This window comes from Cynocephalus volans, chromosome 6 (genome assembly GCF_027409185.1).
Source record: "Cynocephalus volans isolate mCynVol1 chromosome 6, mCynVol1.pri, whole genome shotgun sequence".
Lineage (NCBI taxonomy): Eukaryota > Metazoa > Chordata > Mammalia > Dermoptera > Cynocephalidae > Cynocephalus > Cynocephalus volans.
Window position 1 is genome coordinate 16994006 of NC_084465.1, and position 26705 is coordinate 17020710.

The 26705-nt window shown below is 34.8% G+C and overlaps 1 protein-coding gene across 1 annotated transcript in view; it reads left to right on the forward strand.

Moving 5' to 3' along the window:
* KDM7A (lysine demethylase 7A) overlaps window positions 1–26705 on the forward strand; it is a 78617-nt gene that overhangs the window by 19166 nt on the left and 32746 nt on the right. Inside the window, exons 2-7 of the mRNA XM_063099531.1 lie at window positions 11988–12073; window positions 16705–16822; window positions 19854–20014; window positions 21893–22034; window positions 22345–22531; window positions 23720–23882. Coding sequence (XP_062955601.1) covers window positions 11988–12073; window positions 16705–16822; window positions 19854–20014; window positions 21893–22034; window positions 22345–22531; window positions 23720–23882 — 857 coding nt within the window. The remainder of the gene's footprint in view (window positions 1–11987; window positions 12074–16704; window positions 16823–19853; window positions 20015–21892; window positions 22035–22344; window positions 22532–23719; window positions 23883–26705) is intronic.

Sequence of the window (26705 nt, forward strand, 5' to 3'; positions counted from 1 at the left end):
AAGTCCCACTTGAATGTTACCTTAGTTTCTGTCCCAACAGAGAGTTCTCTAAAATGAATCGTGTGGTCAGGTGGAGGGCATGGGGAAGGATTATGATTTGTAATGATGAAATGCTAATAATAAGTGAATGAATGAATGAATGAATAAATAAATAAATCCTGTGTCTGCTTGGCTTGGAATGTGGTCTTTTCCTTAGATGCAGGCCCTGAAGACTATTTATGGGATGAGAAAGGTTATTGGGGAAACTAGATCTGCTTGATCTGCTTCAGTTGACCCCAAATCCTTTGTAGCTGACTCATCACTAAGTGTCCTAGATATACAAGATAGACTTGCTGTTATCTTTTATGTCGAGGTGTGATCTCTTAGCCTTACATATATTAAATCTTCTGTAGGTGTCATTAGGCTGTAGAAAATATTGCTTTCCTTCCTATACTCACAGTGGGAAATAAAACTCAACTGGATTGAAAAGTTTCTGATGGCTATTGGTTCATTTTTTAAAAATCTATTTCTATTTATAATCTACTTATCTGTTCCTTTACTAGATACCCTATTTGGAAAATCAAATTAAGATAGGGACACTTAGGGGCTACATGAAAGAAAAACAAGATAAATGGGCATAATATATAAATCTAATGAATAGGGAGCCTTTCTTTATGTACAATAGGATTATACTTACAACTGAACCTGAACAGTCAAGAGTACTACATGTTTTTTCATTGACAAAAAGTATCGACATTTCAGAGTAAGATCCTGAAAGAAAAATGTATCAGTTCTTTATTTTTTTTCCCTCATATTCATTTTCTGCCCTTTTATATCTGCAAAATTTATATTGTAACAGGTCTCACGATAGTTGCCCAAACTGATGCCTCCCTCATGTTTGGCATTCCTGCTTCATCAGTCATCAATATTTTGTGAGGATCCACTATCTAATCAGTTTAGGTAGATCTGTGGGGAATAGGAAATTCTGAACTGTTAAATATTACCCATCTCCTTAAGGAGCTTAAAGTCTAATTGGAGTAACAAAGTTTTCATAGGAACTGACTGTGAATGAGGTATTGTGCTAGGCTTTACTACGTAAGGGCTTTAGACTGGTAGTTCCCCGATGCCATTTCTCTGTCGAGCTGGCTGCAAAAGAATCACCTGGGGAACTTGTTAAAAATAAAGATTATCGGGCTCCACCCATTAACTTTTCCCTGCAGATCAAAGGCAGGGCTCAGGAATGTGTTTTTCTTTTTTAAAATAAATGATACAGAAGGTTATATGGTGAAAAGCAATTCTCCCTCTGCTTCTGATGTGCTTGGCATTCCTGCTTTATCAATCAGTAAATATTTTGTGAGGAACGACTATCTAATCAGTTTAGGTAGATCTGTGGAGAACAGGAAATTTTGAATTATTAAATGTTATCCATCTCTTTAAGGAACTTAAAGTCTAATTGCGTCCATTCAGTTTTCTCTCCCAGAGACAGCCTCTTACCAATTTCTTGCATATTCTTCTAGACATATACCTTGCATTTACAAACGTGTGTGTGTAGGGGGGCTATACAAACTGTTCTGTACCTGGCTTTTGTTGCTTTGCAGCATATGTTGGAGATCTTTCTACAGCCCTTCTTACAGAGCTGGTTCATTCTCTTGAAAGGCTGCCTAGTAGCAGCTTGTAAAAGCTCTATAGGGGATTCTAATTTACAGCCAGGTTTCGAAACCACAGGTAGACTGACTATTAAAGGGGTTTAGAAAAAGTTTCGTGGAATGTTAATTCCTTAAGTCTTGAATTTCACAGAGAACTGGTAGAATTCATCAGTCAAAAGAAGGCAGTAGCATGTATTTGCTTATTTATTTGAGACACTGTGTGATGGTCAAATCAGCTAGAAATAGGAAGTTTTTTCCGTTTTCCACCTTTGGGCTCAAGATGCTCACTGCTGTTTCACCTTTCCTTGATGTTAAGTGAGGTAGGGGTGGACAGAGAAGGAGGCAGAAAGTAGCAAATCATAGCGTCAAACTTGCCCTGTAAAAGGAGTTATTTTCTTCTATGTGTCTTTCACTCTAATACCTTTATGTAAGAGATACATGTAAATATTCATATTTTTTGTTGATCCTCACATAGATACTGATGTACATACTTTAGATATACATTACTCATAACATAATTTTAAATTCCTTTCTTTGCTGTTGTGGTTTTCTTTTTCTTTCTTTCTTTCTTTTTTTTTTTTTTTTGACTATGCAGACTCAAGAGACCTTCCTTTGTTAACTTAAAAACATTGCCAAGCAAGTATTTATCCTTTATCATCATGGCAAGTTTTTTCTCCTTCAAGATGATTTACAATGTTCTTATTAAATTCTTATATAATATTCATTTTAGGATGACATTTATTTGTTGTATCCCTGGTTATAAATAAAAATATAGTCTTTATCTCCACAAAACATCAGATCCACTGGATACTGTTTGCATCATAGCTTCCCTTATTCTTTATGGACATATCCCAAACAGACCTAGATAGGTAGAAAGTAGATTGGTGAAAGGAGAGTAAGAGAGTATTAGCTTGAGAGGTTGAATTGCTAGTGGAATGACCACAGGATGGTGTAAAGCAAATATGTTTAGCTCTTTGGACATTTCAGAAATCCTTTCTGAGAACATTCTAATAGGGTTATTATCTTCATGAGAGAATGGTTTATTTTTGCTTATTTGTAAGGATCCGTTTACCATTTGCATTGCCTACTCTGTGTGCTAGGTGTCAGTGACAAGCAATACAAGCATGTTTTCTGCACTCAAGAAGCAAATAGTTTAATGTGTCAGCATGTAAATAATATTTTATGTATATATTTCATGTATTCATCATGGAACAAATTTCAATAGAAACTTGTCAACAGGATTTTCAGCTTTTTAAGGGGCGTATTTTGTACCACTGAGTACATCTCTCGGTTTTTCAACCCCCTTATTTTCCTCTCACGTTCTTTGTTCCATTCCTTTTTATATTGTTTTCCTCTTGTACCCTTATTAACATAGGAGTTAATAAACCTTATTAGCCTTATTAACATAGGTGTTAGTCAACTGGATGGAAATAACTCTGGAAGCCCCGGGACAGCTGGAAGTGTGAACCCAGCTGTTGGAGGTCGGAAAAGTGTCTAATCCTCTAAGATTATTGTGAACCAAAGGAATTTGGTTCAGAATAGCAATTCAAACCCCTTGTTAAATATTGTTAAGCATATACGTATGCCAGTTAACAGCTTTAATGTGCCAAAAATATAATCTTTCCAAAAGTTGAAATGCTATAATCAATTTTTAAAGAAAAGCATCTATTTTTGTGAAAATAGTTTGTATGTCAGCAAGAAAATAAGAAGTTGGGTTTTTCAGAGCTACAAATTTAATCATAAATTACCAGTTTGATTTTTCACTGAAAATATTTCGTATGTGCAAATTATAAATTTTTACCTTAGCTGATATCTGGTAATAAGGTGATATATCTCAGGGTTAAAATACTGTATAAAATATTAACAATTTAAAAGTGAAAATGCCTATTGGCATCCTCATACTTTTAGAAGGAATATCAACTTACTAAGCCAATTAATAAGCCTTTTTATTGGTTAGCAAAATAAGATCTTGGACCAACAAAACCATTGTTATAGTATTCTAAGCATTTTATGTATATTGATTAATTTTCTTAACAGTCCTTTGAGGGAGGTACTTACAGATGAGGAGATCAAAAAACAGACAAGTAAAGTATGTTACAAAGTCACACAGCTACTAAGTGGGTTAGCCAGGATTCTAACATAGGCACACTGACTCTAGAGAGCCTGTATTTTTCTCAACTCAAAAATTAATTAAAAATTGAAGACAGTTTTTTTTCTTGAGACAATTTTTTCTGGTTAAAATAGGCATTTGAGTGCCTATTGTGTGCTCTCAAGAGACATGATTGAAGAAAAAAATATATTAAGCCTAGTCATAAAGCCCAGTTTCCTAATTAGACTCAGACCTCATAGCTAATAAGCTGTTGACCAGGGCTATGTAGGCTGACAGGTACCTAACAGAACCATAATAATAATATTAATAGCTGCTATTTATTACTTAGTATATTTACTATGCCATTGCTTACTATATGCCAAGCCCTGTGCTTTACATATTTACATACGTTTTCCTGTATAAATTTAGGGGAACTCCTGTACAGGGAGATTAGGAAACTTGCTCAAAGTCAAAACTAGTAGAGCTAGAAATCAAACCAAGTCTTTCTAATTCCAAAATCTATTCATCCCACTGAAGCCAGTTGTCACTTGTTTATCTGGTGGCATGGAACTAGACTGGGTAGGCCTTGCCTGGCCTATAGCCGTCCTAAGACCTAAACTGACCCCAGAGTTAAGATAAGAAGGGAAATATGAAGAGCAAGTTATAAATTATCCTCTATATTCCTGGAGTCCATTCACCTTTCAGGCCATTTTCCATTCCCCTTTGTTGATATTAGTGTAGAATTTAAAAGGGAACACAATGACTGATTATGTCAAATGCCGAAAAGAAGAAATCAAGTAGTTAGGTGCTTTGGATGAGAAGGTGAACTTTTGATAAACAGGTGAAAACCTGGACCGAAGCAAAATTTCAAATGTGTAAATTTCATTACCGCAGTCTTCTACCATCTGAGGAAAGATGAAAAATCTAGTAATTTTCGAGTATATTATGAGAGTTTCCCTTTTCACCAACTGTTGCCTTTAGTTCCTGTGCCAAATTCTATAAAAATTCAAACTGAACAGACTTTAAAAAAACTTTACCACAATGTATTGGTTTTCAAGTAAGTTTGCAGCACAGTTAATAATCAACAGAAATTTGCTGGGGTCATTGTGTACTTGGTACTGAGAGAGAAATCTTAGGAGCTCAATTCAGGTAATAGGGTGAATAAAATAGCTCAATATTAGGTCATAAGTGAATGGAAATGTGGAAATGTGTATTAATAAAATGTTGAAGGACTTTCTGTGGGGTGAGCAAGTGAAGTTTTACCAAGGAGGAGGAATTTGAGTTGGGCTTTGAAGACTACGTAGTGTAAAATTGCTTGGTGAAGAATGGGAAGAGCATTTGAAGCAAGAGGAATACCTAAAGTCTACTGACAGGGAGATCTTAAGGAATTTGACCACCCGCTCTTCTATCACCAAGAGTAGGGAATATAAATGGGAGCATTATCTGAGAGGAAAAAAGAGAATGTTAGGCAGATTCTAGGGAATTCTGGTTAGTCATTAATTCAGTTCTGTTCTCATCAAGTGTCAAAAAAAAATGCCAGCTAAGCAACAATTTCAGACGATTAAGACAATACAAAGTGCTAAAGTTGTCACTGCCCCACTCACCAAATGGCAGTGAGGCAGTTCTTCTATAGTTGAAAGCTATTCAACAAAGGTCAGATTGTCACCCATAGGAATCACCCCCCACCCCCCACCCATCCACACACACACAGTGGTCTAATAAACACTGAGCATTTTGCTTTAGGACAAAGTGTGACGATTTGTATATGAAGGGAAGTTTTATGGGAAATAAATGGAGTGAGAGAGACTAAAGAAGGTTATGTGCCAAGATTTGAAAGTGATTCTTAGAAAATTTGCTCTCAGAGTTGTGCATTTTGTGTGTCCTGCTGCATTTGCTATTAACATATCTGTTAAAGGTATAGTGATTCTAGAATTCTTTCAGTGGGGGGTGAGTGAGGGATGGAATGGGTGGGCATGATAAATAGTAGGGAGAAGTTATCCCTTTCTGTGAGAGAGAAGCTGAAGTTTATGTAGTTGTTCCTTTTAGTGCCCTTCAAAGATTTGAAATTACTTTTGGTTTAGGAACATTAAATTTTTATGTTATTAAATTTGACTTTTTAAAATTATATTTTATACAGTTCAAACTATTTTTTGATTTACTAATTTATCATATTTACTGTTTTTATTTATTTGCCAAATTTACTATTAAGTGTTGAAATTATAAAATAAATGTAGCTATACATGTTTTGCCAGTTGATTAGAATTGGCCAAAACCTGACGACATCACTGACATTTTAGTAAATGTCCGATTATATGGCGTGAAGCGGGGGGAGGTGAACAGTAGAAGTTGGAGAGAGGACCTTTGAGGATTAATAGCCAAGTTTTGCCTAAACTGTCTTTAACTAATTGGAATGTTCCTATCTCTTTCTTCTTCCCTAAGCCTGGTGGGGGTCACCCTTATTTATGTATCTTATACGTTTATAGATGAGTTTATACTGGTTTAGGTTTTTCAGGACACATCTAACCTTTTTTTTTTTCTTTTTTGCTTTTTACTTAATTCTTTTGGTGTCATCATCACTTGTTAAGAGTGAGGAATGTGGCCATAGTCAAGGTAGAGCAAGGTATGAGAAGACAAACCATGAGTTTCTGGAAGTGCCAGATAGGCTTCTGAGGCCTTGAGTTTCTGTTCTGGTGGGAGTGCAGCACCTATTAATGAACCTCACTTTCAAAATTAGGGAAGTTTGGTTTTGAACTCTCTTTCATTGATTGCAGAAATAGCTCTGACACATCTTCTCACTTGTCTGCAGTGATCTTTTTCTTTGCCCCATCTTAGCTACCCACTGTTATCACACTTGGACTTTATCGCTGTTTAGACTACCTCGGAAATGTCAAATTCGAAACATTCTACTCTTTGAGCATAATCTCCGCTCTTTACAGGTCACTTTCTCAAGGCCTTTCACTGGATGACTCATTGCTGTTTGATTGCAAGGAGACCCCTCAGATCATCTCTCCATTTTCTCGCTACCTTCTGTCTTCACACCTTTGTTGTTCAGGGTTTATCATGGAGTTTGTTTATAAATCATCATTATATTAACTCCCTTGTAAATATCTTCAGCTCCTTTTGTGGTCTTTACCTACAGAATCCCCAGCTCTGGATGGACCCAACCTTCTCTTCTGGGCCTGTATCACGTGGCTGAACGTTGCTGGGGAAAAAAAAAGTCACATAACTGTGCAGAAATGGTCTGGAATTTGTTAACACAAACCTCATATGGACTCTCAACACTGACTAGTGATGTTACTGTGTTCCTTGGTCATTCATTCTACAGACTATTTTATATTTTCTTTCCTCCCACCTCTCTTTTCTCACATCAAACTAAGCTGAGAAAACAGAAGCCTTCAGACTTTCGTATGAAGTCCAATTTCTCTATTTTTTCTTTTGTCCCTTGTGCTTTTGGTGTTGGGTCTAAGAAACCACATCTTGATCCAAGGCCGTGAAGATTTACTATGCTTTATTTTAGGAGTTTTATAGCTTTAGTTCTTACATTTAGGTATATGATGGATCTATGTTAATTTTGTATATGGTTTGTGGTAGGGGTCCAGATGCATTCTTTTTGCTTTTTTGCGGCTGGCGGGTTCTGGGATCCAAACCCTTGACCTTGAAGTTATAAGGCTGCACTCTAATCAACTGACAGATGCATTCTTTCACATGTGTGTTGTGTTGGTATCATTTGTTGAAAAGACTGTTATTTTCCCATGGAGTGATCTTGGCACCCTTGTTGAAAATCATTTGGCCATAAATGTTAGGGTGTATTTCTGGACTCTCAATTCTATTCCATTGATCTCTGTGTCTATTCTTATACCATTACCACACTGTCTTGATTACTGTAGCTTTGTTAAGTTTTGAATTCGGGAAGTGTGAATTCTCCATCCGTTGATTCTTAACCTTTTTTGGGGGTGATAGAAACCTTTTTGAGTATCTTATAAGAAACTGTGGACCCAGAAAATGGCGCATAAATCTATGAAAAATTTTGCATAAGGTTTATCTTATTGGATTGGACATTTGTAGTCTTTCAGTTTTATTTTTTTTAAAATAACTTTTTAAACAATTAGCATATTTATCATTTGCTTTCTGTGAGAAACAATGAAGTAAATCCAAATGGGACAAATAAAGTAAATTTCAGTTCTACTCAAAAGCAAATTGCAATTACTTGATTCAATTACATGGATTCAGTATTCAGATGGCAATGTCATGTTATTTTTTGACATCTAGTTGGTTTTGACTTTTTGGACTTGATTGCACCAGGCTCTACTCAGACTCTCAAATACCTTATGGTAGCAAATGTACTGTAGTTCTCAGGTGAGAGAATTGGCTTGTTTTAGGGTACCCAAAGATCTCTATAATTCACTGTTTTCAATATTATGTTGTAGTTATTAGATTAATACATTTCAAGATTTTTGTTTGCTTAATTTTTTACATGGTTGTAGACAGAATTTCACTCTTAATAGTACTTCAGTTGTGAAATAACAATAGAGAAGAGTGTCTCTAAAACATAAATATACACCTATGTAATAACAATCACCGAGGACCCCAGGATACCGCTCCTCCCCCAATCTTTTCTAGGTCACATTTCCCTAGAGGAAACTTCTGTCCTGTTATGATTCATCTCATCCTTGCTTTTCTTCATAGTTTTATCATCCTAAGCACTATACTTCAACTTTCCCTGGTTTTGAACTTTATGCATAAATGGAATATACCATATGTGTTTTTTAATGTCTTTTTTTTTTTAACTTGGTGTTGATTAATTCGTAGAATTCATTCATTTATTGCATAGGGCTGTAGTCCTTTTATTTTCATTGCCATATAGAATTCCATTATGAGAATATACTGTAATATATTCATTTTACTGTTGTTAGACTATTACAGATAATGATTTTGTAACCATTCCTGTATAGGTAGATATCTTAGTGCACATATGCATGAGTTTCTTTCTTTCTTTCTTTTTTTTTTAAAAGATGACCGGTAAGGGAATCTTAACCCTTGACTTGTTGTCAGCACACGCTCTCTGAAGTGAGCTAACCGGCCATCCCTGTGTAGGGATCCGAACCCTTGGCCTTGGTGTTATCAGCACCACACTCTCCCAAGTGAGCCACTGGCTGGCCCTTGCATGAGTTTCTTTAAGGTATATTTACCTAAAGAGGAATTACTTGGTTATAGAATACATGATTCTTCAGTTTTGATGCAAATTGTTTTCTAAAGTGGCTGTATCAGATTATTCTCCAGCCAGTGGTACATTAAAGTTCCCATTGCTCCACATCATCTTCAGTGTTTGGTATCATCAGACTTTTTAGTTTTAGCCAGTCTGGTGGGTATATTATGGTACAGGGTGAGCATCCCTAATCCAAAAATCTGAAATTGGAAATGCTCCAAAATCCAAAATTTTTTGAGTGCTGACATGACGCTCAAAGGAAGTGCTCGTTCGACCATTTTGAATTTGGATTTTTGGATTGGGGTGCTCAATTTGTATAATAATGCAAATATTCCAAAATTCGAAATTCAAAATACTTCTAGTTCCAATCACTTCGGATAAGGGATACTCAACTTGTATTTTATTGTGGTCTTAATTATATTTCCTCCAGTTACTTATGAGGGTAAACCTTTTCATGTGTGCATCAGCCTCTTGGATTTCATTTTATGATGTGCCTATTCAAATCTTTTGTCCACTTTTCTATTGGGTTTTCTCTCTCTCTTTTTTTCCCTTACTGATTTGTATGAATTTATTATATTCTGGCTGTAAATCCTTTAGCTGTTATCACTATTGTTTTTTACTCTGGCTTACTATTTCATTCTTTATAGTTCAATAAACAGAAATTAATGTGGCCGAAGTTACCCTTTTTTTCTCTTATGGACAGTACTTTCTGTGTTTTGATTAAGACAATGCTTCCTGCCACAAGGTCATAAAGATTCTTTTCTTTGTTATACAAACTTTGTACTTTTCCTTTTGTGTATTTTTAGGTTTTTAATCTACATTGTGTCTAATTTAATTTTGTTTCTCATACAGATATATAAGAAGTGTTGAAGGACCTTATATTGCAAAGTCTTTCCTTGTTGTGTGCTCTGCATTGCCTCCTATGTTACATATGTGTCCACATATGCATGGATCTGTTTTTTGGCACTGGCATCTGTTCCATATTGCCTTGATTCCTGTACCTATAAGTCTTGATATCTGTAGTTTTGTGGGGTTTTTGTTTTTTCTAAGAATTTTTTGGCTCTTTATATTTCCACATCAACTTTAGAATCAGCTTGTCAGGTTCCACAGATTTTGATTAGGATTAAATCGAATCTATAAATCACTTGAAGGATAATTAATATCTTTACATTATTGAGCTTCACATCCATGATCATGATGCATATCTCCCTTTATTTAAGTCTTCTTTAAAGTCTCTCAATAATGTTTTATAATTTTCCTTAGAGATCTTGCGTAGTTTTTGTTAAATTTATTCCAGTGTTCTTGACATTTTTTATGCAGTTGTACATGTTGTTTTATTTTATTTTTTAGCTTTATATTGTTGTTATATGGAAATACAATTAATTTTTATGTACTAATTGTATCTAGCAATCTTCCTTTTTATTCTTATAATTTATCTATAGATTCTTTTGCTTTTTCTACATGTGTAAGCATAGCATTTGCAAATGACAGCTTTGTTTTTCTTTTTCAATCCCTATACCTTTTAATTATTTTTCTCATTTTACTATACCAGCTTGATCCTCAGCACAGTGTTCACCGGAAGTAGTGCTATCAGGCCTTCTTGTCTTGTTATTAATCTCAAAGTGACTGCTTTCATGTTATTTGCATAGGTTTTTTTAGAAGTGCCCTTTACCAGATTATGGACCTATCTTCTAGGTTTGCTAAAAAGTTTTGTTTGTTTGCTTTCTAATCATAAGTAAATGTTGAATTTTATCAAATACTTATCCTGCATCTTTTAAAATGGTCATACAGAGGCTGGCTGGTTAGCTCAGTTGTTTAGAGTGTGGTGGTGTAACACCAAAGTCAAGGCTTTAGATTCCCGTACCACCCAGCTGAAGGAAAAAAAAAATATTCGTATGGTTTTTTTCTGTTAATCTATTTATGTGGTGAATTTCACTGACTGGTATTTTTAGTTTTAAAAAAACACCTTGTATTCCTGGTATAAACCCAACTTAATATTTACATGTTTTCTCATAAATGATAAATGAGGGTGACCTATAATCATCCTATCCAAGTTTTGGTATGAAGGTTATGCTGTCATAAAATGAGTTAGAGAGTAAGTCCTTTTTTCCTTCTCTCTGAAGCAAATTTTATATAATATTAAAATAATTTATTCCTTGCATGTGACGTCATCTGGGCCTGAAGTTTTCTTTGTGGGTTGATTTTAAAAATTACTAAGCAATAGTTACAGGACTATTCAGTATTCTATTTCTTTGTGACACAGGCTCGTTCATATTTATATTTTTTAATCTTAGTGTAAGATTGTTTGTAATACCCTCTTTTACATTTAATGTCTATAGAATCTATAGTTCTGTCTCTTTTTTCATTCATAATATTGGTAATTTACGTCTTCTCTCTTTTATTTTCATCTTGCTAGAGGTTTTCCAATTTTGTAAGTCTTTTGAAAGAATCAATTGTTGGCTTCAGTATTCTGTTACATGTTAGTTTTCTATGTCATCGATTTCTGCTTTTGTCTTTTTCCTTCTTTCTCTGTTTTTAAGGTTTATTTTGCTATTCTTTTTGTAACTTCTGGAGGTAGATGCTTAGCCGTTAATTTCAGCCTCTTTTTTTCTGACACGTAAATTTAAAGCCATACATTTCTGTTTATAAATTCTGCATCCCACAAATTTTATTATGTAGTATTTTCGTCGTTGTTCAGCTCATAATAATTTTCAGATTTTTCATTATGATTTTTCTTTTCACTTGTATCTACTGACATTCATTCTATAACAGGTGGCATTTACATAATGGTTGAGGGTTTTATGGCATATAATTGTATTATTTCTGATGTCTCTACTGCTGCTAAGAATGAATCACTTTGCATATATTTGGATATACTCTGTTCCACGATTATTTAGCAAGTGTGTAGAGAAGAGAATAACATTTACCCTTGCATATGTTTCTGTGCTCTACAGAATTTGTCAGTGATGTGGTTGTACATTTCTTAGCTAAATTTCAACCATTGTATTATAGTTTAGTAAAGAATTTTGACTTATTTGCTTATTGACTTTATTTTTATTTATCTTAGCTGTGTTGGAGTAGAAGAACATCATGCTGTTGACATTGACCTGTATCACTGTCCCAACTGTGCAGTTTTACATGGTTCCTCCTTGAGTAAGTACTAGATGCTTAAGTAAAAATTGATGTTTTGAACTTAATGTATGTGATAGTACCTTAACCATACTCTGATTAGTTATATTACACCCACCAAGAACTATAGGGAAGATTTTATTGAGGGTATTTAGAATGCAGTTTTTGTCTGAATTATTAAATAAGTCAAAAGATTAAGGGAAAAAATACTGTTATTCTTAATTGCCATTGCAGAGTGCCCAAACTGAAGTACATATTTTCAAAGCTTTCAATTTGAGGAGTGTGGTAAAGTAAAATTTTTCTGATTCTGTAAACCAATTTTAATTGTTTTTATCTCCTCACTAATAAAAGATCTTTCAGTAGTATTTTGGAACAGTATGCAGAATAAGACTTTGATGCACACATGCATTATGTTTTTAGGAGAAAATGAGAGTGTTGATATGCTAAAATATTACTTACATCTTCTGAATTTGGTTGTTATACTGAGTATGGCCTAGAGTTCTGCCCAGCCATCCTCTTTGCTTGAAACCCTTCTCCTGAGGTCCCAAGGAAGATAGAGGTACAGAGGATAAGTCCAGACTAAGCTCTGACCACACTCTTCTTCCTAAAAGGGTAGGGCAAGGAAGGGAAGCCTCTGAAGTATACCTATATCACACACTTAACGATATTTATTTTTAGCCTTTTACAGATGCTTCAGAAGAATAAATTGAAATATTGTCATTGCACCAATGTAAGAAAAAATACTTAAAAGGCTTTGGATTATAACTTGTTTTTTTTTTTTTAAACTTAGGCTGCAAATTAGTGTTTTTGTGTTTACAATATTAAAGGGAAAACTGTAGACTTTTGTTATTTAAAACTGGAAGGAATGTTTGCCTGAACATACCTTCATACACACTTGGGTCATATGTAGGTAACCTATGTGACCTCTTTATTTTATTTTGAATGCAGCTTTTTTTCTAGTACTTTTTTTTTTAGTAGAAATTTTGTTCTGGTGTTATACACAAATAATTTTTGAAAAGACGCTTACTAACAACTGACTGCTCATCTGCTTTATTAGAAGTATTAATTTTCCCTATTTCTTTGTAGGAGACTTAGAAATTTAAGCTATGTGAATGCACTAAAATATTTCCTTGTAAAATATAGGTTATCTATTTTCTTAGTTACAGAGTATAAAACTTGAGGTTAGCAAATTGGTAGAATTGTTTTATGTGTAATTGACTAGTTTATTGTCATGAACATTTTTAAAGGATCTTCCTCTGTGTAGCTCTGAACTATGTGATATATAACTTGAAATAATTGCTGACCAAGAGTAATTCTTGTAGGAAGTAAATAATACAGTGTTTATCTCAAGGGAAACAGAACTAAAAGTTGTAATGTTTTCAGTTTAGAATTTAAGTATATTAATCTCCAAATGAAGTAATTTGAATCTAACCTCTGTGAAATTTTAAGTGAGTTACTGTAAGGCAGAATAATGTGCTACCACAAGTGTGCACTCTACTTTGTGTTTTTCCTTTGTGATTTAATTTTTTAAAAAACTTTTCATGCTCACTAAATTGATTACACAGTCCATAATGGATCATGACCTGCACTTTGAGTAATGATGCGTCTGAGAGAAGCTTCCCTACTTCGTGGCCCTTCTTATGCTTCTCATTCTTGAAGAGCATGAGATCAGGCATTTGCTATCTTCTGGGCAAAGGTCCAGCTCTGAGTACTCATAGGGAAAATGCCCAAGATCCAGTAATCTGTTTTATCTTGATTTAAGGCTCACCTTTCCACCCCTCGTCTTCCACCTCCAATTTGGGTAATCCCTTTTGATCCTTTTCCTTCTGCTATTTAGCCTCTCCAGCTTGCTACCTAGGGTTTCCTGTTCCTTTTAGAGTTCCCCAGGAATCATTATAGATACCATTGGACAGTGTAATACCCACCTAATATGAGGAATTTAAACTTTACCCTCTTAATGGGGATTAGAACTCTATTTGAAGGCAGATATCAAAAAACAGCCAAACATTTAAATACATATTCTTTGTATTCCCCAGGCACATGCAATTCAGACACAAAATTTTCTCTTCTTTCCCTATGACCACTACTCAAATATTCCTTCAGTGGCCTCCTTACTCTAAGAAATCCAGTCAGCTTTTGCAGTGGCAGATTTTATGTTCTAAGTATGTTGGCCCAACAGGACAATTATATTCTTCTGTTAACCTCCTACAAGTCAGCACATTTAAAAGGAAATGATAGTAATTGGCAGCTTATTACACATGAGTTACTATAGTGGGTAAGTAATTACTTGACATATGTTATCTCCTTTGATACTTATAACAACTTGATGTGAAAAATGAATAAAAATTATTTAACTAGCTCTTTCATGTAGCTATTTGGCTGAGCTGGGATTTGAACCCATAGCTGCCAGTGCCAAAGCCAGTGTGCTTCACTGATTAATCGTCTCTGCAAAAATTAAAATTAAACAATGTAGTATCATAATTCACTTGTCAAATGAGCAGCTTTTTTTTTTTTAATGGTGATGCTCATTTTTAACTCAGCACTTTGAAATAGGCTGCTTATATAACACTAATGTGAATGTGAGTTACTACCACTTTTCTAGAGGCAGTTTTGCAATATGTAGCAAGTGTCTTAAAAATGTTGATCTTTCTTCTAGCATTTCTATGAATTTATCCTGAGCTAATCAGGGAAACAAACAAATCAGTATATGAATATTAATCTCAACTTAGAAGAACAATTCAGAATGAACTAAATGCTTAAGAATCAGAAAATGACTATAAGAGGGGGTATAGCTCAGTGGCAGAGCATTTGACTGCAGAAAATGACTATAATATGGTACATCTACATCTTAAAATTCTAGGTTGCTTTTAAATTGTTACTGAATATTTAATAAGGAGAAAATGCTTGTTATATAATAAGAAAGGAGAGCAAGATAAGCATTGTGATCTCAGTTGAAAATAAAATGGAGTTATGTATCTATACATAGTAGAAAAAAACCTGGAATGAAATATCCTTGAATTTTAGGAGTGATTTTAAATGAGAAAAAATAAGGTACAAAGAATGCCTTGAAGGGATTTCCTAGGAAGGCTGCTTTGTGATTCTAAATTTTTCTCATGAGAATTTTTTAAAATGGGATTTACTCTTTCATATTGAAGATCAGGCCTCTATAAGTTACTTGGGAATCTTGTTTTAGATTCTTAAATATGAATAAGCCTGATTTCCAGTCCTGTTGATTATTTAGTGTGTCTCCTTATCCATATGAGTATCCTGTAAGGTGAAGGTTTAGCATAACTTGGAATCATAGAGTCGTTTTTCCCCTAATGTTTTTTTTATGAAAATGTTCAAAACATACAGGAAAAGTTGAAAGAATTTTATACCAAGCATCTATAAACTTTAACCATTTAGATCCTACTATTACCATTTTATATTACTTGCTTTACCACATATCTATCTATGTAACTTTCCCACTATCTCTCCATCTTATAATTTTTTTTTTTTGATGCATTTCTAAGCAGACATTAGAATACATTTTCCAGAGTCAGAGTCATGAAAATTTTCGGCTTAAAAGTGATTTTCAATCTTAAAAAAAGGATTTAAAACCGAAATCTTACATTGATAGTACACAAAAGAGCTAGTAGGTGGTGCAACTCTGGTGGAAAAAGGAATGAGGTCCAGAGCTCCTCCCTTGGTCTTTTCTTCATCTCCCCCTTTATTAAAGATTCCTGGACACAGTTTGAAAATCAGCAGTCTAACTCATCCGCTTCATTCCCACCTTGAGGAGTCTGGATCTAGAGGTGTTAAGTGACTTGCTCAAGGGTGCAGAAGAAGTTAGTGGCTGAACTAGGAAGCAAATCCAAATCTCCTTTATTTGATTGCTGTGACTGCTCAAGACTGTAGCCTCCCAGAGCTGTAGAATCACAGCACCTTAGTGTTAGAACTAACCATAAAGTTATTTATTTTGTCATCCCACCTGTCTTCTTTTAATTACCACTGTCACCTGCTCTTTGTCTCAGTATAATTGTGCATATCTTGGAAATAAATCTTCACATAAAAGAGAAGGGAATGATGCTGTTAAAATAATTTCTTTTTTTTTTTTCCATGACCGGCGCTCAGCCAGGGAGTGCACCGGTCATCCTTATATAGGATCCGAACCCGCGGCGGCGGGAGCGACGCCGCGCTGCTAGCACAGCACGCTACCGAGTGCGCCACGGGCTCAGCCCAAAATAATTTCTGATGTGGGATAAAATGCCCTAACCTAAAAGGAGGATTTGGATGATCTGGATAATTATATTTTGATGTAATGTTGTAGTGAAAATCATAATTTTAAATAATTTGGAAATTCTATAGTATATATAAGTGTGGATATTATAGAGGACTTCATCTGCTGATTTGAATTCCTTGATTTAATTTTTAAATTATTTTGAAGTAAAGAGTACATTTAAAAAACCCACAGTTAATTGCCTATAATTGCAGCATTACATTAAGTAAAATTTACTTCTGTAACCTAGAAGTGCATTTAAAACCCAAGTGTTTTTATTGTACTTAGAATTGTTATTTCTGATTATTTAAAATATAATGATTAGAAAGTATATAGTATCATTAGTTAACAGAAATACTTGTTTTTGTTTTTGTTTTTAATCTTCTAAAAAATCCAGTGAAAAAGAGGAGGAACTGGCACAGGCATGACTACACAGAAATTGATGATGGTTCCAAACCAGTGCAAGCTGGAACTCGAACTTTTGTTAAGGAATTACGTTCTCGAATCTTCCCAAGGTATGGAAACTTATTCTGATTAAAGAAAATTTAAGACTGTTGGCTGATAAAGTGACATTAAAGCAATGCTTTCAAACTTCAGGCTTCAACTCATTATTCTCAACCGGCTTTTCACTTTTTTACTTTTTAATGAAATAGGAGAGAAAAATCAGTATGTTGCAAGTAGTAGGAATAAATAAGCATAGTTCATGGAATTTTTGTTATATGTATATTGCATACTGGGTCACCAGTATGTAAAAATGTACTTCTTAACCGTGGGTCACTAATCTGAGGCAGTTGTTCCCAGCATTTGGTTCCTTATGACATGCAGCTGCTTCTTTTTCTTTCCCCTCACCTCCTATTTTCCAACTCTGATTTTTTCTCACGTTGTTTTCATATCTGTCTGTACCCTAAGTCCACCAGAAGCACACACAACCATTGCTTAGCCTCTGGAGGCTGTAGGACTGGGTTTTTTGATGTGTTTTAAATAATGAGGTTTATTTGAGTTGTCTGTGGCTCAAAGAAAGTCAAAAGCATTATAAACCATTTAATCATGCTAATTTAGATCATTTCCTACTCACTGCTTGACATCTATTTAAAGTGATAATACTTAATAGGCTTTTACACAAGATCATATCCAGGCTTGTTAAAGAGGGGAGCACAATTTAAATTTAAATCACAGTATCACATGCAGCCTATTATGGAGTTATTTCAGATCCTGAAATGATAAAACTCCTGCTATTTCTCCTCAGTCTTTAGGATTCCTCTCTATCCCTCTGCCCCTTAATCCTTAAACAGAAACCTAATGATAAGCATCTACCATTGCCTCCCTCGGGTCTGCTGAGAGACAAAAAGAAAACATATGAAATGTAGTGCTTCCACATGATTTTTGTGGTGTTAAAAACCTTGTTCTCAAATATTCCCTTTTATCAGTTTAAAAGTCTTAGGAGAAATGTTTGTTTTCCTTTTTATTGGATGATATTTGGTTGGTTTGGGAGCCTAGGGCCAGAGTTTTCAGTCTGGGTCTTTTGATGGGTTTCAGAGAGCCCTGTGAGCTCCCTAAAACTGCACATACAATTTAGTGTCAATGTGTGAGTGTGCATTTTTCAGAGAAGGAGCCATAGCTTTCATTTTTTTCAAATAGGTTTGTGATCCAAAAAAGTAGTGTTAAAACCCTGGCCTAGTAATTCATGTGGCTTTTCAACCAAAGTGAACACAAATGAGAACAGGTTACAGAGATGATTGCAAGTGTCCAAACTGTAATTAACATTAATTGAGGGTTTTTTGTTTTATTTTAACTCCATAAACCTTTACATCATTTAAAACCATAGTAGAATAACAACATTACTAAATTACACATACTTGATGTGATTAACACAGGAATGTATAAAATAAAGTGAATGGGTTATCTTCCCCCTCCAGTATTTTAAGACAGTGTCTGTCTTTTGAGATCCTTTTCTACATAAATAATAACATTTAATACATTTATGAGTATAGATTTATGTGTGCATATAATTTCTAAAAAATAAAATGGGGTTAAGTTATGCATAGTGTTGTAAACGTGCCTTTTTTTACTCTATTATACTTCATAGGTATCCTTTAAATGTTATGTAGACTTACCTACCTCCTTAACTGCCGTGTAGTATGCAATAGTATATATATCACATAATTTGCCTAACCATCCCCATATAAGTTTAGTTTGTCTCCAATTTTTTCCTCTTGCAAATTATGTTGTACCTGTATTTTAAGCACTTGTGTCTATATATTTGTGATGAAGAGAGGAAGTAAAACACCAAACATTTGAAATCAGGGAGTACAAGTGATTTAAAATTCTTCCTCAGATTGGAGTTTAAGGAATTATTTAATCCTTAGAGGTTGAGGGAAGGAGGGACAATTGTGGATGCCTATTGGGGAAACTAAAAGGTAGTGCAGAACTCAAGGTTCAGTAGATGAGCCAAGTGAAGATCTCAGCCATCCACTTATATGACTGTCTGGGAAAAGTCTATATCCAGTTTCTTAGGCTTCCAACTGCTGTTGCCTTATTGAGAAGGTGAGAAGGTCAGAGCCCAGTAATTCAGAGAACCAGTGTCTCCTTTTTATTTTGTCTTCTCCTTACCACCTAGGCTGCAGATGAGATCCAACAGTTAAGATCTGATTGTATAAATGGAAACTGTTGTGTTTTAACCTTTATGGGAAGTGTTGCACTTAATTTTGAATGTACAGCAGCTGTATCCTGTGAGCAATTGGGAGATGACAATCTAGAATACCCCATTGAAGGAGATCTGGAGTTCTTTGGATTTGTGGTTGGATGGAAGACAGTGATGAGAGACAAACCACGCTTAAGTGTAATGCCTATGACATGCTGATCATCAGAGAGGGCAGCTGGAGGTCCAACCCTTTTTAGTGGCTTAAAGTGACTACCTAGTATTAGAACTTAGTAAATACTAGTTATGATAGGTCATTTAAATCAGTAGTTTTCAATGGGGGCATTTTGGACATATGTCTCAATGGGAAAGGAGCAGGGATGGTAGTCATCCTGCAACATGCAGAACAACAATTAATTGTTGTATGTCCCATTAGACTTTGAAAAGTCTAACAGATATTTCTGTAGAAGTTTGTAGCCAGATAAAATATGGTCAGTTTTTACTTATCCTTATGCTATCTAATGTGCACCTTACCTTTTGCTCTTCTTATTCCTTATGTACAGCTTGTATCGAGTGGCTTCTTTTGATCTTTTTATTTCTCTTAAATCCAGTTATTCATTATAATACTACTTTTAAGCATCCTACTATTTTATTATGTCTCCTAGTGTAATTTACTGAAAATTCACTTATTGAAATATTTTGATAGTTTTTTTTCCTCATTTTATAGTTAGAGCATTTTATATATTTTTCCAATTATATCTATTGAATTAAGTAGATTATATTATCTATGAATTGAGAACCATGGATATAGATAATTATACTGTATATGAATTAACCTATTATCACAGTATTTTTTTTAAACCTAACTTACCTACAAAATGACATATTGTTTTTATGTTTTTCCTTAGTGCCGATGAAATAATTGTAAAGATGCATGGCAGCCAGCTGACACAAAGATACCTGGAGAAACATGGATTTGATGTCCCTATAATGGTCCCTAAATTAGATGATCTAGGACTCAGGCTTCCTCCACCTACTTTTTCTGTGATGGATGTGGAACGTTATGTAGGTACGAACTTGATTTCTCTAAGTACTTGGGAAAACATGGTATAAGTAAAAATGAGAGTGTTTTAATAATAAAAGTTGAGTGAAGAAATGTTAATTGAGTTCAGTTTCCTGGGTCAGGAAAAGTAAAACTCAGTGTCACCTATGATGAAAACTTTTTTCTCAGCAGACCTATAGCTGTCAGTAAAACAGAATGAAACAGTATATCCATTCTTATATACCCAGCCTCATCCTTTCTTTGGTATCATTAAATTTTCCAATACTTGCTAAGAGAAAACCATTATTGAGGGACAGCTACAGACACCAAGAAGACATTGGGAAATTGAGTTGGTTCTAGCCATCTGTAGAATACAGGTACAAAATTCTGGACCCCAGTACACCAATTGCATAATTAGTCCTCTGGAACCTGCTTTGTGACCTCCTGCTGCTTATAGAGGAAGGGCCATAAAATGAGATCATTTTCAAACCCGTTTTTATATTAATGACTTGGTGAATATTGCTATTTAATGATGTTTGGACTTAATTTGTGATTTTGAGGCCCAGAAAGGCATAGAAACAAGGGGAAAAGCCCTGTACCTAATGCCATACTATTGACATTTTCAGTCATTTCATTCATTCTCATCATGATATTTATAGATAAAGCTGACTGCACGTAGATGTCATTCCTTGTTAGCAATAAATAAAGATTATTTATGGTTTAGATCCCAAATCTACCTTGACTTAAAATTGTACATCCACTACAGTACATTATCTCCTTAGCATGGAATATCTGAGATATTCCATGTCTCTTTATCAAGCCGTTGGTTGATAATACTCATTGATAAATGTTTCACTGAGGAAATCCAGTTAAATGTGATGACTAGATATTCAGCTAAATTTGAATATTTGATAAATTGGGGAATGAGGCTGAGGTTTAACCTAAAGCTATTTGCATAGATAGCACTGTAAAATAAATGGCTAATTAATGTCAATATAGGAAAAAGTATTCAAACTGCGATAGCTAACTTTTAGTACTGCAAAGCACTTCATTTAAATATAGTACTAGTAATAGAATTGTGTTACCTCCTAAAGATAAAATAAAGAAGTCCACAAGGCAACACTTTCTTAACTTATGTGAAGTTATATTAAAGTAAGAAAATGGCATTTATTTGTCTTCTATTTCAGATTGGTTAAGTATTGTCATATTTTAAATTCCACCCTATCCTTTAGTCCATTGTAAAACTGGTTATCTTTCCTAGGTTGGGAGTGCAGTGGTCCACAAGCCTCATCTCATGGTTTTATAGTCACAATTCAGAACGTGAGCATTCAGACATAGGCACTGATTTTTGCTTCCTAGCCACCAGTATTTTCCTTGAGGAGAATATTAAAAGAGAAGACACTATCAGGAGAGCAGAAATTGTTTATCCTGGTCAGTTTGCTCACTAATTCCCCAATGACTGATCTGTTTTTCAAAATGATAGAATCTTAAGCATTATGTAAGTGAAAGAGAAAGGCCAGTCCCTTCATTTTATGCATAAGAAAATTGAAACTCAGAAAGTGTTGCACAGTTTTCACATACCGATATAATGTATTTTTGTCATTACAAACTGCACACAAATCATTGGTATGTAGAAAGCTTTGTAAGCCATGTAAGTTTTTACATAGTGTTAATTATTCAGCTCTGTCTTATTGCTTTATTCTTTCCCCCTCAAACTGTCCCCTTGTTTCAAAAGGTTGATTTGAACTTAAAAAGTAAGAATATGGGAAGAATCTTTGCCTATGTAGTTTTATAATTGGCTTAATTATTATACCAACTAAATATGGTCTTTAAAACATTATTGTTTAGGGCATCTAATGATATAACTCTAAAGCCCGATAATAAGACTGCAATCTTTCTCTGCAGGTGGTGACAAAGTGATAGATGTCATTGATGTGGCAAGGCAGGCAGACAGCAAAATGACACTTCACAATTATGTTAAATACTTCACGAATCCTAACAGACCAAAAGTGTTAAATGTGATCAGCCTTGAATTTTCAGATACAAAGTGAGTAGTTCTGGACATTTTGGTTTAGCATTCTAAGTATTAGCTAAATGGTAGTTTAATGATGTATTTAATTTAGTAAGAAACATAATTGTGACTTCTAAAGTTGTCCAGTGGTAGCAATGTTGTAAGTTTTGCTTTGGCATGCTCAGAGAATATTTGGAAATAAGATGTGTTTTATACTTAAGTATTGTTGCTAACCTTGAGTTCCAGTTAATTATTTGGTTTGGGTTGAGATGGAGAAGCAATTTTAAGAAGTTTTAATTTGCATGATATGGGTGTGTGTGTATGTGTGTGCTTGCTTTTTTAAAAGGATGTCTGAATTGGTGGAGGTCCCTGATATAGCCAGAAAACTTTCCTGGGTGGAAAATTATTGGCCAGATGATTCAGTGTTTCCCAAGCCATTTGTTCAGAAATACTGCTTAATGGGAGTTCAAGACAGCTATACAGATTTCCACATTGACTTCGGTGGAACTTCAGTCTGGTACCATGTCCTCTGGGTAAGATTGGGGTATTTCTTTGTTCTCTTATTGACAAAAACATATAGCCATGTTTTTCTAGTAGTTCATTCATTTGCTGTAGACATTTGCAAAGGAGGAAGTTCTTCTACTTTTTAAGTAGGATCTATCACTTTGCCTTTAAGCATTATGATTTTTTTTATTCCAAGTAATGGAAGAGCCATGAATTCTTTATATTTAGATTCCATTTTTGCCCCCATCTTTTAAATTGGTTTCTTTTAGCCTTTTGTCTTTTTGTTTCTTGCCCCCTAGTCAATTATCCATTAATCCCTGAATCAAATACCTAAGAAAGACCAAAATTACAGTAAAAATTGCTTCTGGCCTTAAGGTTAAGATAGGCCAGCTAGTTGGATAAGTCAGGAATGCCCATAAAAATACCAGTCCTTTGCAGTTTATATCCACCTTGCTTTATCTAGAACTATACTGTTGACTACAGTAGTCACTAGCCACATGTGGTTAAATTTAAATAATTAAAATTGAATATAATTAAAAATTCAGTTCTTCATTTGCACCAGCCACATTTCAAGGGCTCAGTAGCCACATGTGGCTAATGACAACTATATTGGATAGCACAGATGTAAAAAATTTCCATCATCACAGAAAGTTCTGTTGGAGAGTGCTGATCTAGAACCAAATCTTCATCTATATCAAATGTCTATGCCTCAGCAGTGCTCTGGACTATATTTGATGCTGTGTCCTTGGGCTCCTGTTCCTTTTTTTTATGAGGAAGCAGAGAGTTAGTTCATTACCGGAAGTTTATTTACACATCTTTAAAAATGATCATTATGTGATAGATCATGGGAGAAAGGGCAAAGTTTGCAGAGATGACTCTGCAACCTCGGGCCTGTTAACATGTATTTACTTCTGTACCTTGAAAATGTGAGGTCAGTGGGATGTTTGTGGTTCTTTACCCTTTTCTCTTGCAACTATTTCTTCAACACTACTTTATTGACTCCTTGTCGGTTAGGGAGGGGGAGCTTTAGCTCCTGTGAAAATGTTTATTATGGGCAATAGCTACTGATCAGGTATGTTAAATATGTCTTTTTTGAAAATAAAATATCTGATAATTATCTAACTTAACTTAGATCATTGTATTGGGAAATTGCATTAATGTAGGCCATTTTAAGAATGGCTTTTGCTTTTTCAAAAATAGTATGAACTTCTTTCTAGGGTGAGAAGATTTTTTATCTGATAAAGCCAACAGATGAAAATTTGGCACTCTATGAATCTTGGAGTTCATCTGTGACCCAGAGTGAGGTGTTCTTTGGAGATAAGGTGGATAAATGCTACAAATGTGTGGTAAAGCAGGGACATACTTTATTTGTTCCTACAGGTAAGTCAATATTCAGTCACATGGAGTCAGCTCTTAATAAGATCCTCTGGCTTTAACATGTTTGGAAAGTAGCTTTTATGGTATTGCCTAAGAAATAATTCTGATCTTGAACTTTTTACTTCTTTTTCCCTTGAAGGGTTTCTCTTATGGTTAGGACTTGTTTTGGCATTGTGTTTTATGTCATTTGGCTTTGTTTTATTTTTATTGAGATAAAATTCACATACCATAGTATTCACCCTTTTAAAGTGTACAATTCACTGGTTTTTAGTAGATTAACAGAGTTGTGCAACCATCACCACTATCTAATTTCAGAAGATTTTCATCATCTCAAGAAGAAATCTCATACCCGTCATCAGTCACTCTCCATTCCCCTCTCCCCTGAACTGTTAACAACCACTAATATACTTTTTTCTCTATGGATTGCTTATCCTGGACACCTCATATAAATGGAATCATGCGATATGTGGCATTTTGTATCTAGCTTGTTTCACTTAGCATAATATTTTCTAGGCTTATCCATGTGGTAGCACATTTAGGTACTTCATCTTTTTATGGCCCAATAATACACCATTGTAGGATATGCCATATTTTATTTATTCATTCATCAGATGATGGTCATTTGGATTGTTTCTACTTTTTGGCTATTATGAATAGTGTTGCTTTGAGCATTTGTATACAAGTTTTTATGTGGAAGTATGTTTTCATTTCTCTTGGGTATATACCTAGTAGGGGAGTTGCTGCATCATATGGTTTAACTATGTTTAACTTTTTAAGGAGCTGCCCAACTGTTCTCCAAATAGATGCATCATTTTACATTCCCACCAGCAGTGTATTTGGGTCCCAATTTCTCCACATCCTCTCCAACACTGTAATTGTCTTTTACTTTTTGCCATTCTGGTGGGTGTGAAGTGGTATTTCGTTATGGTTTTGATTTGCGTTTCCTTAATGAGTGTTGATGCTAAGCATTTTTCTTGTGCTTATTGGCTATTTGTATATCTTCTTTGGAGAAATGTCTACTCAAATCCTTTGCCCATTTTTAAATTGGGTTATTTGTCTTTTTATTGTTGAATTTGTCAGCATTCTTTACATATTTTGCATACTAGACCTGTATCAAACAAATGATTTGCACATATTTTCTCCCATTCTGTGGGTTGTCTTTTCACTTTTTTGATAATGTCCTTTGATGCACAAAAGTTTTTAATTTTGATGAAGTTTCCTTTAGTTTTAAGTCTGGTCAGCTCTACATTGCTGTCAAAGGCCAAGCCTGCTCTAAGAATCTGGGCTGCTGTCCCGAGACAATTAGGAGGCAAAGGGTATGTCTTGAGGGACCCTAGGAAGGATTGAGCATCAGTCTTAGCTGTAGCCTCAAATATAGGTATCAGGTGTGTCATTTTGAGATATGAATGAATGCACAGTATAGACTTTTCCAGGCCAATGGTTTTGAGAATTGTATTTTGCTGGTTTGAGTGACCTTAATGCCTACAGAGTTCACAGGGATCTGTTACCGCAGGCACTGCTTTCTTGCCTTGCCACTGATCTGTATAATAATAAATAGGTGTTGAGTAAATGAATGACTATGAATGGGCTAAGCTCTTCCCTTAAATCCTCTTCGTAGTGCTTCCTTTTATAATAAATACTTTGTTGTGCCCTCTTCAAAATCTCAACTTGTTTCATAGATAATTTAGCCTTCTACACAATAATTTCTTTAAAAATTGATTTAATGAACTAACTGGAATATAAAGAAATAAAAAGGTAATTTATAATGAAACACTATTTCAATATGTGCCTCTTCAGGCACAGCAGTATTAGAGGACAGAATGAAATGGTTAAGCTGCATAAGCCAGCAAACTGATACGTGTGTGTGCTAGTGGCAACTCAAATTCTCTCAGCAGCATTGGTGTAGATTAGTGGTTCTCAAACGTCATGAGTATGAGAGTCACCTGGAGGGCTTGTTACAACACAGATTGCTGGGCCTTATTCTTAAGTTTCTGATTCAGTAGATCTGGAGTGGGCCCGAGAATCTGCATATTTAACAAGTTCTTGATTGATGCTGGTGTTGCTGATCTGGGGACCATACTTGGAGAACCACTGCTGTAGGCAATGTAATTTTTTTTCATAAGGTAGTTGGCAACTGGTAAACAAACTGAAGTACAGTTTCTGACAATTTACAGAGTAGTTGTATTGCTGGAAATTGTGTCAAAATCATGCAGAAATACTTTGTTTAGGTTAATAATGGAATTCTAGTTTCTAGACTCACATAGTTAATGAACAGTCTTTGTCTATATATGAACGACCAGCAGAACTCGACAGTCCTGAGTGATGCAGGACAGTTTCTTACTGTGTGGAACTGTTATGCTTGTTGCATTTCTGGTTCCCACTCATGAAATGCCAGTAGTGCTCTGTGATCATTGTGACAATCAAAAAAGCCCCCAAACTTTCCAAACACCCTGTTCAGGCAATACTGCCACTGTTGAGAATCACTGATGTATAGGATTTGTAGCTGACTTAGACTTCTAACTAGTGGTTTCAGAGTCAAGCTCAAGGCTTTGTGCCTTTGGGCACAAGGATGGGTGCACTTGAAAGTCCTTTGAGGGTTTTTTTTTTTTTGATATTGTGTTACAGCACAATGAGGGAACAAAAGATGAAAAATATAAAGAAAATGGGATTTGTGTATTTTAAAAGCTAATTTTTACATGCAAATGCATGTATGTGTATATATTTATATGAAGTCTTTATGTTACATCTGTTGACATTTCTTCCAAAAGTTAGGCGTCATCTCTTAGAAATGATTCTCGCTTTGAAAACATTTTTATGGAAAAACAA